This window comes from Triturus cristatus, chromosome 3_1, assembly GCF_964204655.1.
Source record: "Triturus cristatus chromosome 3_1, aTriCri1.1, whole genome shotgun sequence".
In the NCBI taxonomy this organism is placed as follows: domain Eukaryota; kingdom Metazoa; phylum Chordata; class Amphibia; order Caudata; family Salamandridae; genus Triturus; species Triturus cristatus.
Genome location: NC_140583.1, coordinates 442,035,530 through 442,052,292, shown reverse-complemented (window position 1 = coordinate 442,052,292; position 16,763 = coordinate 442,035,530). Strand labels below are relative to the sequence as shown.

The following is a 16,763-nucleotide window of genomic DNA, read 5'->3' as shown; positions in this document are numbered from 1 at the left end:
AGATGCAGGTTATACATTGGGTGCATAATCTGTAAGAAGGGCACCGTTTTGGAGAGATGACGACTCATTAAATGTTTTATTTGACTTGACCCATCTTGTTTTTCCTGCCAAATGCTTCTTTACATCTGCACTATGTTCCTGAGTCTGTCTATTCCTCTCGTGCACTTTTGTACAGTAAGCTTTCCTACCTGTAAATCATATATTCTGCTGCACCCGAAGTTCACTTAAATGTGTTATATAAATCTTAGTATATTGTAGTGATAGTTGCATTCCTTGCCGATTTGCAGCACTTTACTGCAGTTTTGAACGAGTCCTGTATTAAGCAATAAAGTCCTTAAATAATCATAAAGCGTATGTAACACCCCGTCATTCATAGTTGGAAAATAATACAGTTTAATACCAAGACCAACCTAAAGGACAGTGGAAGATATTTTTAAATGCAAAACGGTGATCTGTCTAACTATTTAATTTATAAAAGCCCAAAGGAGGTTGATACAGAGGTGGAGTTCAGTCATGGAAAATAGAAACGATGCCAGAGTTCAACGTCGCCTTTGACTACCCAAATAAGAGTGTTCATTCGAATAAAGTGCAAATGTAATTATATGTTTGTATTCAACGTCGTAGGTGTTCCTAGGCACTTAAATGTGGACCACATCAAAGCAGAGCTGATGAAAATCGAAGATGTTTACTCAATAGATGAAATTAATGTTTGGTCACTTACAACAGGAAAAGCCTCCGCCATTGTACACATGCAATTAAGTAAGTAATGTGCTGTTTTCTGTATTTAAATGTTTGCATCGTTTTATCTTTTAATTTGGAGGATATTTTAAGGTACATTATATGGAAAAATAACATTCTAAGGATATCACTAACGAATATTAAGCTATAGGAATGCTGATAAAGAATATGACATGATATATTTCATTCCCACAATAGCTTTTTAAGCAAAAAGGCAAATTTTAGATGCATTTCTTTTCTTTACAAGCATACTGTTCCTTATTTTATAGTTTTCTTTCTCCATTTCCTTTGTTAAAGTCAATCTGCAGTTTTTGAGCTTGGGGGATCACTTTTGATTTGTTGAATTTATTAAGCAGCTTTATATTCTATCACATCGACTTCCTGTGTTGATCTTTCACAAAACATGTCTATTGTTTATGATTTAATAAAGAGAGATACACATTGACAGGCCCACTTTCAGGGCAGGCTTTCCAGTGGAAATACCTAAAGTTAAAGCCACCTGCCACTCTAACTTGATTCTAGGCACTCTTAAGCATTCAGTCCTTAGGTAAACCAAAAGTATGTTCCACCATAGATATTGTTTGGTTGACTGCTGTGTTATTCCTCCACTCTGGGTGGAGGTATGGTGTTGGGAGCCATTAACAAATAGCATAGGCACAATCCCCTTCAACATGCATGGAACTGTTATAAATTGAGAGGTTATGGTAAATGTATTCAGTATTATTTGGACAGATCACTGACTTAACTAAGTGCCTAATAAGCACCAATCTGGAAGTTATCATGTTGCTAGTAAATTGTACATTCCACAATAGCGAAACATTCGAGTCTTGTGTACTTTAGGATGGAGTGCTACAACCTCAATTATTAGACACTCTGCATTACAGACTACTTTTCTAAATCGATACTCTCTCCCTCATGGAGCACAGGATAATACATGTATATAATTTAGGCAGTCAGTGACCTTTGGGAATTGTGTGATGCTATAGAAATGCAACTTGGTGTGTTGTAACTCGTATGGGGTTTTGGGAAACGTATATGGGCATGTATGCTTGACAGCAATGCACCCTGGAAAGTGCACTCTGGTATATTAAACCTGCTGCAGCTAGTATGCCCCTTATATCCTCCCGATACCACCGGAGTGGACTTGTCTAAAAATCCACTCCCTTCTCCTCTTGCCCTCTCCAGTGTGTCCAGTTGCATCCTTCTCACCATAGCGCAGAGGACTGCCATTTTAAAGTTTACACATTGACCACCTGCTCCCACTTGATGGTAATCTGCGATTGCAGTTCTTGCAACTATTTGTGAATGTTTTGTACGTGTGATTAGCAATTCATTATTTTGACAGCTGTGTTTTCTTTGGGTTTTTTTAAACCAAATTCAAGTTTTTCTGATTTGGAAACATTGGCAAGTGTTCATGAATTATTTTTCCATCTGGCTCTTATTTAGGCATCAGCCATGAGAGTTAGGCACGTTAGGAAATTAAGGCTTTGGTAAAATTGTTCCACTGGAAGGTGATTCAGACAGTCGAGAAGCAAGTGGCACATATCACCGGGCCCACTGAACATGGCACCCAGATCTGTGGGATAGCTTCATATTGGCTATTACTCACAGAGTTATTTCAGCAGAACTGCACAGTCTGATACCCTTGCCTTGTACAGTCGAAACTTGTGATCGTTTTGGTAGGTACGAGACTATGTTTTTTGGATACATTTGTCCAAAGATTCATTATCTTATGAACTATTCTTGCAGACTTTATACTGGTTGGGAAAAGGTTTTACCTCACATTAGGTTTCGAGAGCTGTCAGGTGGCTCCACTTATGATCACTGGAGTATTTTCCGGAGCATTCTCTCTGTGTCAGTCTCCTAAAAGATTATCTTATTTAAAAAAAAAAAAAAAAAATATATATATATATATATATATATATATATATATATATATATATATATATATATATATATATATATATATATATATATATATATATATATATATATATATATATATATATATATATATATATATATATATATATATATATATTAGAATAAAAAGTATGGCATTGCCAGTTGGTCTTGCTTGGCAATAAAGAAAGGAATGACGAATATAGTAGAGGCTTGTTTTCAAGTTTTTAGAAGTAATAGTGTAAATTGTTACAATATGTACGTTACTGCATATACCTTGCGTTTTTTAAGTAATCAAAGACTTTACATTTGTTAACATTTATATACCCTCTTCATTTTAATGCAATTTTCTTTGTGCATTTTGTTAAATGCCCAGTTGTTGGCAGATTGGAAATGTTATTGGAATTCACTTTACTAAGTATTGACAAAGGCAAGAGGTTTAAGTTATTAAAGGTCGAGCTATTGGCTTTCCCAGTGCTTACATAGATCATGTGAACTGAGTTGCCTCTATGTGTCCAGGTGAGTTCAGGTTCTCTTCCAGGGATACTCATCAATAGTCATAAGCACTGAATAATCCCCGCCCATGTGCGGGACCCTGGAGCATATACAACAATACATATATATGTGTATGTTTAGAACCACAAGTACATAGTACTATCCAAACATACATATATACATGTATAAACACATAAATATGCAGCCTAATATATATCCAATAGACTAAGAAGCCAAAATCACATGTATTTCTATTGTGTGAAAATAATATCACATGCAAATACTGCAATAGAGAACATGCACTGCAATAGTGTTCCACAACAACCTTTTAATTTCAGAAAAAAAACCAGGTAATAGCATGCAATTAGCCCAGAGGCAGCATGGATAAATAACATCATTGTATAGAAAGAAAACTGGCACCTTGCCTTTAAGGCTTACATGAACATGGACACCATGCCTTTAAGACCTCCAGAAGCCCCCTGCGCCCATCATGCACCACAGATGACAGTTAGGTCCGTTCTTTTTTCTGGCTCCTTCTGTGAGGATCCTGGAACTTGAGCTTGTCAGTTTCTGGCTTTTCTAGTCAGAAATAGTTTAACAACTTTATTCGACATTTTCTGCTGCTAGGATTGTTTTTCAGTATTTTTCTGACAACTTAACAGTTATATTTTGGTCAGAAATGCCGGCTTTATTCTAAAAGTGCCCTTCCTGTGGGAAGAAGAAGGCTAAATCTGACCCTCACTCTGTGTGCATTGTGTGCTTGTCATCCTCACACAACGCAGAGGTTTGTTATCATTGTCAACAATTTTCTAAAAGAAGTTTGCGAGACAGAGAGAAGATCAGGCTTCTTGCCTCGTTGGAGAGAGGAAAACAACATAAAAGTGGCATAGAGAGTAATCTTACCTCTAAGAAGCCCCTCTCTCAGGAATAACAGAAGAAGCGGCGAAGATCTGCCTCTCCGGCCTCCTAAAGTAAGAAAATTCCTGAGTGCTCGCCGTCGGTGTCGAGATCGACATCGGAACAGGTGAGACATTCCTCGATGTCGAAGGACAGATCGCCATCGACACGAAGAGAACCACCGTCGGCGAAAAGTAAAGGGACGTCGAGGCATACTACTTCGGGCTCGAAGTACGGTTACAACAGACCTAACTCGTTGTCGAAGCCTCCGTCGACGACAAGACATCGGTCAATGTCGAGGTCTCTGCCTTCTTCTCGAAGGTCGGCGTCGAGAGAATCAACGACAAGATCACTCTCCCAGACCCACAGGCGGTCGACGCAGAGGGCACGTTCACCATCAAAGAAGTCGACGTTGAAGACGCCGCAGGTATACCGACGGTTGACGTCGAGAACACCTTCATGATCGACGAAACCAACGTCGAGAGCATCGCCGCAAAGGCGTGAATCCCTAAGTGGCTCTCCGCGGCAGCGGTTGACGTCGATGGTGGCCCATTCCGTGTCGTCGTCGAGACATCGCTCGACGTCGAGGGAGAGAAAACCTGCCATTTCTGCTGGGGTTGTACCAGAGAAGCCTAGATCGGCTTCGAGATACATGCGCTCGATGTCGCGAGGAGCCTCTTTGTCACCTGGCATCACCATTATCCAGGTTACTCCAAAGGGCTCTCTGACTCATAGAGAAAAGTCTCCTTCGATTCATATGTCACCAAGATGGCTAGAAAGTTCCTCCCAGGTCTTTTGAGGGACCTCCTCCTACAGACTCCTCAAGACCCTCTCCTTACAGGTCTCTGAGAAGATCTAGATCACCATCATAAAGGTGTTCATATTCAAGAGGGCACTCAAGATCTCGCCATTCTCCTACTCCAAAAAAAAGACGGCGGTCTCCAACAACCTCATCTTACAGGTCTTCCTTTAGGGACTATTCACCAACCCTATCTTGTTCACCGCCATCCAGGGTTTCCCTGATTGACTATATCGGGACTTTCAATGAAGTGCTATGCAGGGGTGCCAGCAAGTTGAACATCAATATGACTGCACCACCAGTTTCAACTTCCGTCATATTTGAAACCCTGCATCATAGGTCTTCTGCCAGACCTCTTCGTCCTTTGGTCCCAGGTCTGCTAGAGCCAGCAATGCAGACTTTCCTGACTCTGGCCATGGTGGGCTCGGCTCCCACTCAGATCTCGAAAAAGTATAAGGCCCCAGACCAAGACCCGCTGTTTCTTCGTGCCGACCCACCTTCAGACTCTGTCATAGTGGCGGCAGCCAGAAAAGCACAGTCCGCTACTTCCGCCTCTTCTGTTCCTCCAGAAAAGGACAGTAAAAATATGGATTCCTTGGGGAAAAGGATGTGCAATACCTCTGCGTCTGTCATGAAAGTGGCTAGTGCTCTCGTACTGCAGGGTCGGTACGACAGATCACTGTGTGACTCTTTGGCAAGGTTCACGGGCAAGCTACCAAAATAGGACCAACAAGATTTCCCAAAAATCCTGCAAGAGGGTGGATTGGTGGCAAATCAAGTAATCTGTGCTGCTGCTGACTCCATGCCCGTTGACCACTCCGGTGGGGGGGAGGGGGGGGGGGAAGAAGTGTTTCTTTACATCTTGAGGAGTGGAAAAAGATAACAAAGGACAAGTGGGTCTTCAATATTGTGCAGAATGGGTATCTGCTCAGGTTCAAATCTCCATCAATCCCTCCGCGAGAGAAATCTCTCCACGACTACCATTTGTTACAAGCGGAGGTGACCATTCTTCTACAAGTAGGCGCCATAGAAAAAGTTCCCATTCCACAAAGGAAACAGGGGATTTATTCTCGCTATTTCCTCGTGCAAAAAAGAAGCCCCACCACAGAATACAGACCAATATTGGACTTGAAACTGTTGAGCAAATGAATTCACAAAGAAAAGTTTCGAATTTTGGCACTGCATCAAATCTTCCCACAACTTCATCAAGGGGACTGGATGTGCTCTATCGATTTGCATACTTCCACGTTCCAGTGTCCAAGAAACATCACAAATTTCTAAGGTTTCGGGTTTCATTCCAGCATTACCAATTCACGGTGCTCCCGTTGGGGCTCAAATCGGCCCCTCGGACATTCTCAAAATGCATGGCTGTGGTGGCAGCTTTTCTCCGCAAGCAAAGGATATTCATATATCCTTACCTGGATGACTGGCTCCTGAAGAGCTCGTCCCCTGCCCTGCTGCAGACTCATCTCTCGTACTGTCTTCAGCTACTAAACCGTTTGGGCCTTTATGTCAACTTCAAGAAATCGATCTTCAATCCAACACAGAGGATCCACTACCTGGGTGCCTCCCTATATACCGAAAAGGCAAGCGTGTGTCCTTCGGAGGAGAGGTAATCCTCAATCCACGAGAAATGTCTGAACCTCCTATACACTCAACGTCCCACAGTCCGACAGGTGTCATCACTGCTGGGCTCAATGGCGTCCTGCATTTTCATCGTACCAAACGCAAGGTTAAACATGCGTCCCTTACAACAATGTCTGGAAGACCAGTGGATGCAGGTATCGGGACCCTGGGAAGATCATGTGATTCTCCATCAATCAGCCAGGGATTCCATCAGATGGTGGATGAAGCAATCCCACCTGATTAAGGGAGCTTCTGGACCCCCCTACTCATACGATAGTTACAGATGCCTCACTCCAAGGATGGGGTGCTCATATGGGTCCTCTGTAAGTTCAAGGTCAGAAACAGAACGAGGCTACCACATCAACCTCTTAGAGCTGAGAGCCGTGCATCTAGTGTTCAAATCACTGTACCCTTCGCTCCTGTCTCGATCCATTCTGATTCAAACGGACAATACAACGACGATGTATTACTTGAACAAAAAGGGTGGTACCCGATCGAGACCTATTTCCATAGTCTCACAGACCATCTGGAAGTGGCTTCTCACACGAGACCTATCGATTGTGGCCATTCATCTTCCGGGAACTCAACTCCCAGGCAAATGCCCTAAGCCGAGACTTCATCGAAGTCCACGACTGGGTATTCAACAACGAAGTCACTCAAAACATCTTTCAAAACTGGGATGTACCAGACATTCGACCTGTTTGCAGATGCGGTAAAAGCAAAATGCCCCGTCTTCGCATCCAGGTTTCCCTAACCAGGCTCTCAAGGGAATGCCCTTTTGATAGAATGGTCTCGGACATTACTGTACGCCTTTCCACTGATTCCGTTGATTCCCACAGTAATCAACCAGTTCTACAGGACCAACACCAGAATGATCCTGATAGTCCCGGAATGGCCTTGTCAGTGGTGGTATCCGGACCTTCTTCAGCTATCGGCAGTACCATACAGGAGGTTGCCATGCCGTCCGGATCTGCAATCCAAGCACGCAGGGAAGGTTTTTCACCCCAATCTCTCATCCCTACGGTTGACGGCATGGCTCCTGAAGTCCTACAGTATGGACACCTACAGTTGACTTCAGAATGCATAGACATTCTCATGAAGCAAAGAGACCTTCCACTAGGAAATCGTATGCCTTCAAGTGGAAGCGTTTTTACCTATGGTGTGTGAACAACGGACATGCTCCCGTCCAGGGTCAAGAACAGGTGGTTTTACCATATTTGCTGCATTTGGCCAAATCTGGTCTCCAGTTCTCCTCTATTAAAGTCCATCTTGCAGCTATCATAGCATATAGAAAGTGCCCTACTCGGATTTCCTTTTTGCAAAATTCCTGCGGTCGAAGATTTCCTTGAGGGTTTGAGAAAGGTTTACCCTCCAATCAGGGCTCCTTCTCCTCCATGGGAGCTTTACATTGTTTTTACAAAGTTGATGGGGGCTCCTTTCAAACCTATTCATAGAGCTTCTTTACAACATTTGGCTTGGAAAGCCACTTTTCTAGTGGCTATTACATCTGTTCGCAGAGTGAGTGAGATCCAGGCGCTGTGTTGTAAAGGGCTCTACACTGTGTTTCATGCTAACAGAGTGGTTCTAAGAACACATCCCCTGTAAAGGTCCCTCCATTCGCTGGACCTCAAGAGGGTTCTGAAGTTTTATTTAGACTTAACAAAGGAACTAAGAAAATCGGACTGTCTGTTTATTAACTATGGTTCCATAAACACTGGCTCTGCAGCTTCTAAAATATCTATCTCTAGGTGGATAGTGTCTTTGCATATCATTGTCATGCCAACTGGCTAACAAAACCCTCCTGGGCAAACCTAAGGCCCATTGTACCAGGAGAAAAGCCTCCACCACAGCTCTCCTTAGGAATGTGCCCATTGCAGAGATTATTAAAGCAGCTACATGGCGATCAGTTCACACTTTCACTCGTCATTACTGTTTGGACTCTGACACACAGGCAGATGCTCAGTTTGGGCAAGCATCTCTGGGAAATTTATTTGGTTAATGCCATGTAACTTATTTTCTTTAACTGGGTTTGCTGCTGTTTGCTCGTCCGCGAGGAAGTGAGTATGGGCTTGCTACTCTATTCATTGCTTATGAATATTGATGAGTATCCCCTGGAAGAGAAGAATAAGTTACTTACCTGTAATCCTAGTTCTCTTCCAGGGGTATACTCATCAAAGTCATAAGCAACCCTCCCGCCTCCCTGGACAGCATTAACAGTGCTATACTGCGTTGCTTGCATCATATATGCTGGTTCCAACAGGTGTATACACCGCAAAAAGAACTGACCTAACTGTCACCTGTGGTGCATGATAGGAGCAGGGTGCTCCTGGAAGCCTTAAAGGCAAGGTGCCAGTTTTTTCTATACAGTGATGTTCTTTATCTATGCAGCCTATGGGCTAATTGCCTGCTATTACCTGTTTTCTTTTCTGAAAATAAAAGGTTGTTGTGGAACACTATTGCAGTGCATGTTCTCTATTGCAGTATTTGTATATTATATTATTGTCACACAATAGAAATACATGTAATTTTGGCTTCTTAGCCTATTGGATATATAATAGGTTGCATATTTATGTGTTTATACATGTGTATATATATGTATGTTTGGATAGTACTATGTACTTGTGGTTCTAAACATACACATATGTATGGATTGTTGTATATGCTCCGGGGTCCCGCTCATGGAGGGGGATTATTCAGTGCTTATGACTTTGATGAGTATACCCCTGGAAGAGAATTAGGATTACAGGTAACTAATTTATCCTTCTCAGACAGTGTTCATGATGAGGCACGATTGAAAGCACTGACCTGAGGCTGAAAGCAGTGCGAGTTTTACCATAATAATAAAGCTTTATTTCGGCAATTGCAATAAAAGCAAACACGGTAACTTAAAGCTGTAAAATCATGCAATAATAAAACACCTAAAAACATAACATATTAAATAATTCAAATGTATACGATACCCACTGTTAAAACTAGCAGCATATAGAAGGAACAGCACAATAGTTTTAACATGCGAAATTAAATGTCATCCCTTATCGCCTGTACTAGTTATCTATTGTTACACAGTCAATAAAAAATCATAGATGACTGCGAAATGCAACTCGGACACTAAGGTATCTTAGGTGCTAAATACTAGACGACAACAGGGCAGTCTTTTTCTGTCTGTGTCACCACATATATCCAAGAAACCGGGAGACAGAAAGACAATTAATTGAGCTGTGCCTACCAATGTGCCCTCCCTGAATACCCTAGTTTAAATTTTGTTGTCCTTAATGCCCAACTTACAGCATAACAGCAGGATCCATTTCCTCCTATGTGCAAGATACTGCGGGCAAAAGTACAGGGCATGATCTACAGTTTCCTTCACCTCTGGGCAAAATGGACAGCATAGGTCAGGTTCAGCAACAACGGGAATGCGTCGCCACTTTGCAGTAAAGGATCGAAGTGGCAAAGTCCCAATTCGGAAGTTAATGTACAGTGTCTTAGCAACTGGAAGCTCAATAGTGTCCATATACACTTACAAAAGATAAGTGTCTTTAAATTCCAAAAAGATAGAAGTTAGAGTACCTGCCCTCTTGGACTAGTGCAATCTACTGTCTAAGTATCTCCTTGTGCATAGACTTGGAAATGCCACTAGATGTTTCCGGGTGAGCCCACATTTCGTCGCACCTTATCTCCTCGAGTGAATTCTTAATATACCTCAACCATGGAATTCTGGTGGCCCCAGGATGTTTTGCAGTCTCTTCCAAGCCCAGCTGAAAATCTGCTGAGGACCAGATCCTCCTCTAAAGGTCTGTGTTCTACTTTGTGGGTAAGTGAACGGATGCCACGATATAAACAAAGTGGCACTAATGGAGTGCTAAGGGGAATATTGGTGAGGAGTCAGAGGAAACGTTTTTCCGTTCACTCCAAGTCATTGACAGTAACATGCCCCCAGGGCTTACAAGTTGTAAATTTGCAATGCAGGTATCATCGGACGAAAACTGGATCCCTTCAAGGCTCTCAAGGTCACCACTATAAAGTTCTAGTCTAAGTTTGGACTTGTGAATGTTGGGTGACCAGTCAAATTTCTCATTGAGAGTAAACCCCTGGTATTCGAAGGTGCAAACCTTCTTTACGTGGGTACCAATAAGGGCCGGGTGTGATCTGTTCAAAATACAAGAGAGAAAAACCCCTTAAGAAAAGATAATCTCTCATGACCACAGAATAGGAACAGTAGATTAGTATATTCTTTTGTTTTTTATTATAAAAATATATAATTGTAGATCAATTTTTCTTTTTTAGAATAAATCATTTCATTTTTTGTTCATAAATATTCACAAATAGCCAGCTATTCATCAGGCTAGAATAGACGAAGCAATACAAATAACAAGGACCAAAGCATTTAAACAATAACAATCAGTGCAGTGTATACAAAATAATCACATACAAATATGTAAACGATACAAGACAGAAACTTAAAGAACACACAAATGCGCCGACGTGAGTTTCGGAGTCTTCCTTCCTCAGGGCGTTGATGGTATTTCAAAGGTGGAGGAACTTAATGGAATGTAATACGATAAACCAACAAATAAATGACTTGCAAAAATAAGCTTTTATGCCTCGTCAATATTATCTGTGGAGAAAGAGATAACTAGGTTATGCTTAGATACAAGGAGAACTAGAGAGTAAAAGAATAAAGATAGAGATAAAAATAGCATAAGAATGAGAGTAGAAAATGGTAGCAAGTAAGTTAAAAACATTTTTTTAGACTCATCAACCATTAGTGAAAAAATTAAAGTAAAAGCAAGGGAGAAAATATATAATATAATAAATAATAAATAGTAAAACATCACCTTAAAGTGTGCCCCCTACAAAAAAATAAATTAAGTAGACATGATACACACTTGTTATCTTCAAAAGAAGTCTCACGATCAAGATAGCCGAGGGATGGGGAACAGGGAAGAAACTTCCCGAAATCAAAGTGCACTCAAGTACCAAATGAGGAGGCTTGATGTCCCAGATCTAATTCCTGTTCAAACGTATGTCTCGAAAGACTGAAAAGAAGAAGCATCAATGAGCCTGGGAAACCTATAGCAAATAATCAAAACTAAAGATATAGTCCTGTCAAACTAGCGTCTTAGTGCAAAAATGGGTAGTTATAAGGAAGTAAATACATAGAATGTACATAGTACACTGGTGTAGTCCTAGTGACAGTAAAGGCGTAAGCTCCCAAAGTCAGAATTCTTGCAGCACAACCAACAACAATATCGCTGTGAATCTAACCAGAAATAGGTCTGTATTCAACAGGATCTGTAGAAGAAACAAGACGGTAATCCGTAGAAAGATAGGAAGAACTAATGACCATACCTCAAATAAAGAGCAAGTGATAAACACAAGCAGAAATTAGGTCTAACTTCACAACATAACAAACTAACACAATGAAAAACTGGGCAGCTCGTACCCAAAAAAGGACCCCAGTATAATAGAGAAACAAGAGAAATCTAGTAGATACAGGATGTATATAGCTATGGCAAAAAAATATAAATAGAATGAAAATTAAAAATTACAGCCCACCGTGTTAATAAAAAAAGAGAACTAATAGTGCGACAAACTAATATATGCTCTATGGAATCTAGGACCAAATCTGCATTCAAAAATTAGAGACAGCCCACAGAGTCCTTATCCTGATATCATCTAGCAAAAACTCGTTAAATGAGGGAATATAGAATGACAAGTCATCCCAAACAAAGCTCTAGCTATCTGTGAGATAGCAAGATTCAAAGGCTTAGATGCAAATGAATACTCAAAAAAGCTTACTTCTCAAGAAGGGAATTCAATAGCAAATGCTGGGTTCTGTGATAAAGGCCTCATGGTCTCCCCACCGCTGGGTTTGCGGATCACTGATGGAAGCACTGCTTAAGTACTAATGATAAGAATCGAAGGGGAGGAGAAAACGGGCAGGTCGCACCTGAAAATGATGACACGAATCCATAAGCATCGGGTTTCCCGCCTTGTAAAACTACGGCCGCCATCTTGGGACGGGAAAAGAGCCGCGAAACTGAAGAGGGGATCGATGCGAATCAACCAAACTCCCGTGGGACATTAGTGGGATCCAGTTGTTCCGGAATGGAACAAGGGCGCCATCTTGTAATGGAGAAAGTATCTTAGCTCGATACTGGTAATGTATAAACAAAGCCTAAATAAAGAACCCGATATTAGGGCAGAAAATGGTCTCAGCGGATGTATGTAAGAGCATGAATGGATCGTCAAGACGTTACCGTCTAACCACACGGATATACACTACAATAGGAGAATATTCAGATATAAATTAATAAACCATGGAGCTGACATGGGTAAATTACAAAAGAACAATAGAAGGACGTTTTCCTAAAAAAGGGGGTGTATGACGGCCTAAGGTGGAAATGCAATTCTACAGAAAATATAAAGTTAGATCAGGAAATAGTTTCAAAAAGATACTAGTTAAAATCAGGATATCCGCAGATTGCGTTTTCCCAGGGGAGGGATTCGTTAAGTCCATTGTCAAAGGTCTGAAGAGTAAATATCCAAAAAACTTCTCTTTTCTTTCTGAGGGCTTCAGTATTAAGGTCTTTGGGTATTTTTATGCGTTCCAAAATTAGCCATTTGAGGTCTTTAATCAAGTGCTGTTTTTCAAGCCAATGTTTGACTAGAGGAGCTCCTGAACGTTTGTTATTGATAGATGATTTATGTTCGCAAAAACGAACACGCATCTCTCTACTCGTCTCGCCCACATAGCCTTTGCCACATGGGCACAGGATTAAATAAATCACATTTGTAGTCCGGGTGTGATCTGGCCATCTGGCAAGGTTTCAATACCGTGTATTTGGTTTTGCTTGTATTGATTTCTAGCCCTCTCTGTCTGCAGAAGACTCCGAACTTGTCCAAAAGATGTTTGATACCCATTTACCCATTGGGGATCTCGAGACCAATAATGTGTCATCCGCAAACAGGACGGCCCAGACCTTCCTGATGCCCAGACTCAGATCATCATGCTTGCATTGTTTTTGCATTTTAACCAAGAGTGTGAGGTTTTTTTACAGTGCCTGTCAGCAGAGCATAATAGTGTTCGGATTACATGTTCATGCAATCCTTGGCCTTTTTTCAGCACACACTGAATGTTGGTCACATACATATATGTAGCATTTGTAATGACCGGTTCTACTTATTCACAGCAAAATCATTATTACTCCTTTATAGCCATAGGCGAACAGGCATTTGCAAAGCCAATAGATCTGGCTTATTTTAGGCGTTGTTGTGTGATATGTTCGGATGCAGTAACCGAAAACTCCGAGAGGCACCCAAATACTAGTCAGGCGACACTGTGAAGCACAGGATTTTAGTTAACATATTTTAAGCCACACACCTAATTACACACGCAAGTCCCTTTTAGAAATCCCTCTGCCTTTTTCATCGTACTTCAAGCACTGTAGTGCACAATAGCCTGTGTGTGGTAGGCAAGACCTAAAAATGTTGATATTGTAAAACTTTCTTACAGTCGAATCTGAATCACATGGTGCAGATAAAGCAAACAACCACTTTGCTTTTCTGGAGCGTCTGTTGGAGAGCATGAGCACAGCTGGTGTTACACATCACTGAAAGTAAGCAGGTGGAACTACAATACCCAGGCCATGATTGTGGGTTGCAAAGCTTTTTCTGCCATTGGGCACCTTGAAAAGTGGAGCTGTGGTATTTGTTTCCCAGCGATGTTGATCCAAATGTGTACAGGTATTTTTCTTCTTTGCAAAGCGGATCCAAATATTCATAGCTTCTCTGGGAGTTGAGCAGCAGGGAGACAGATCAGTTTCTTCGTCAGATGGCAGATAAAATTAGTGAAAATCTGGGGATTGTACTCAAGGTTGTGAAAATACTAAGCACACACTCTGCCACCTGCAGGCTCTGGGCCAAGTCCACTCTCGCCAGAGTCTCTCTCAAAGTAAAAATAAAATGCATGGATTTCACAGAATGTGAAAGGAATGCATTTTCCTTTAACAAGTCCTTCCGTGTGCAGCAGCTATTCCCATAGTTGACATCTGCAAAGCAGCTACTTAGTTAACTCCATATACCTTTGCAAAGCATTACGGTGTGGATATTTTATCCCACCATCAGGCTAACCTTTGCCAAACCGTAGAAATGCTCTGGGTGTGAAATGAGCAGCCAGAAGTTGTTATCTTGTGAGGCTGAGGGAGTCTACCGAGGGGTGTTCTTCAGACCCAGAATTGCTCATGCTACCAACAAAAAAAACTGAAAGAGCAATGCAATAGTAATGACGCAAGACAAAAATTATCCCATCACATCAGCTGTTGGAGGAATACACCACATCCAGTTCAAAGCTGCTTTGGTGAGAGAACTATGCTCCAAGGGCGGGGCAAAGTTAAAATAGCATGCAGAGCAACAAATCGAAAACCGAACATTCAGAACAGATAACAAAAGCAGCCAATAAAAGAGCCTGAAGTTGATGGAAAGTTATATGATACAATGGACAGTCAAAGACTGGAAATAACACCGTAGGAAATAAGTCCTCTTCGTCCTCAAGGAAACTGTTCTGCCCCCAGGACAGTTTGGTATCCCTCGAGCGTTCCCTCAAGCCAAGCTTTTCATTGGGAAAGAAAGCAATCCTTAGCACACGTACTAATTATATAAAGTAAAAATGTAACGTGTTTTCACAATGCAATTCAATCCAGTGTACAAAAGAAATGATTTAGTCTTTTTCTTCTAGATGGTTCTTTTATTCATTGGTAATCTTCTCCATGGTTCATAACAGCCAGCCAACACGTGTTTCGTCGCTACATGGGAATGTAGTCCCGCGACTTTTTCAAGGCTGTGTTTGCAAAAGAGATTAAAGAACTGTATTGTCTCTTTCTTAAAAAACATGTTGTACTTAATGATAATGTCACAGCAACACGGTAGTGGAACCCGAGACCCAACAGAGAGTGGGTGAATTTTCAGTCCAATTAGTAAAAACAATTTATATGACCAAAATCAACATCACCATAAATTGTGAATTCATAACAAGAGCGGAAATTCTATGACTCTAATCGCGATGGAGAGAGCTAAATAAACGTGCTTTGGTGAGGAATTTCGCTGAATACTAAACGAATCCTACATGTGAACGACACACCCACGTGATGAGTTTCAAGATGAAGTGAAGCAGGTGTGATTCGGTGTGTATAAGTTCTGAGGAGTGTGAATTCGCGTATACTCAGGTGAAGGAAAAGTTTTTTGTGCTGTATACTGGTGCCATAATGGTGAAGAAAAATTGTAATAAAGGGCATACGATCATATCTACCTATTCTTGGCTTGATATATATATCTGGAAAGAATGATAATATCTATATTACACTGATGTTATAGCCACAGTAATTACAGGAATAGAGAAAATTAGGAGTAGAAATATGAATATTTAAGTAAAAGACCTACTTAGTAGGTGGTGATAATTCCAAACCACCTATGGTTTCTGCGGTAATGGCGTCACTTGTTACTGTGATATTGTAATCCTTGGCGAGATCCTGTTACTTTTCAGTACTGCGAAAATAAGTTAAAACCTAATTACCCATAGTCATAATAACCAATCTGTTAAGCTACACATGGTATGTGGTAGTAAACTAGTGGAGCATGACGTTAGTGCAGAAATAAAACGACTAAGTTTTATTCTAAAAAAACAGAGTAGTCGAGTAATAATATAGCGGGGGATTGTGCACGTACCGATATAGAAATCCCAAAAGCGTATCTCGTATGTGAAAACAAATCTAAAATGTCCCCGATTTCAAAATAAACTAGTTCCGATCCAAATAAGCAAAATCCAAATGAGTGGATCTTTGAAGTTATAAATGCTAACGTGCCTATGTTGCTACTGTGGGTCATTAGTCCCTTCAAAATTTCAGACTATCAACAAGCAAAGTTAGCCAGGTTTATTGGAACGTAATTATCTTGTCCTCCCCTGTGTTTTACATCCTTAAGCAAGTTTCACCTCTGTCCGGCTATTGGTATAATCATGAAATTATCTTTAGGGCTAGTGCTTTTTAAGTGACACCAATCGGAAGCAGTGCTCTATTTAAATAGGAAATATCGGAGAACGTGAAGATCGGGACAAGGTTTACACTTGGTAAAGTTATAACCGGAAACTACTCTATTTGTTTCTCACGCAAGAAATTTCTATGCTAAGATCCACATCGCGTTTGGCTATGCTTACCTTATTCGACTGAAGGTGAATCCGTTGTGACGCCCGTCCCTGGTTTCCCGGTCTCAAGTGCGTACATGCAAGAGGTTTCCCTTCCTTTTTATCAAA

General features: G+C 41.1%; 1 protein-coding gene across 2 annotated transcripts in view; it reads left to right on the top strand.

Moving 5' to 3' along the window:
- SLC30A4 (solute carrier family 30 member 4) overlaps window positions 1–16,763 on the top strand; it is a 288,377-nt gene that overhangs the window by 217,491 nt on the left and 54,123 nt on the right. For both annotated transcript variants that reach the window (XM_085644236.1, XM_085644237.1), the window contains one exon: window positions 625–759. In XM_085644236.1, the coding sequence (XP_085500362.1) occupies window positions 625–759 (135 nt within the window). The remainder of the gene's footprint in view (window positions 1–624; window positions 760–16,763) is intronic.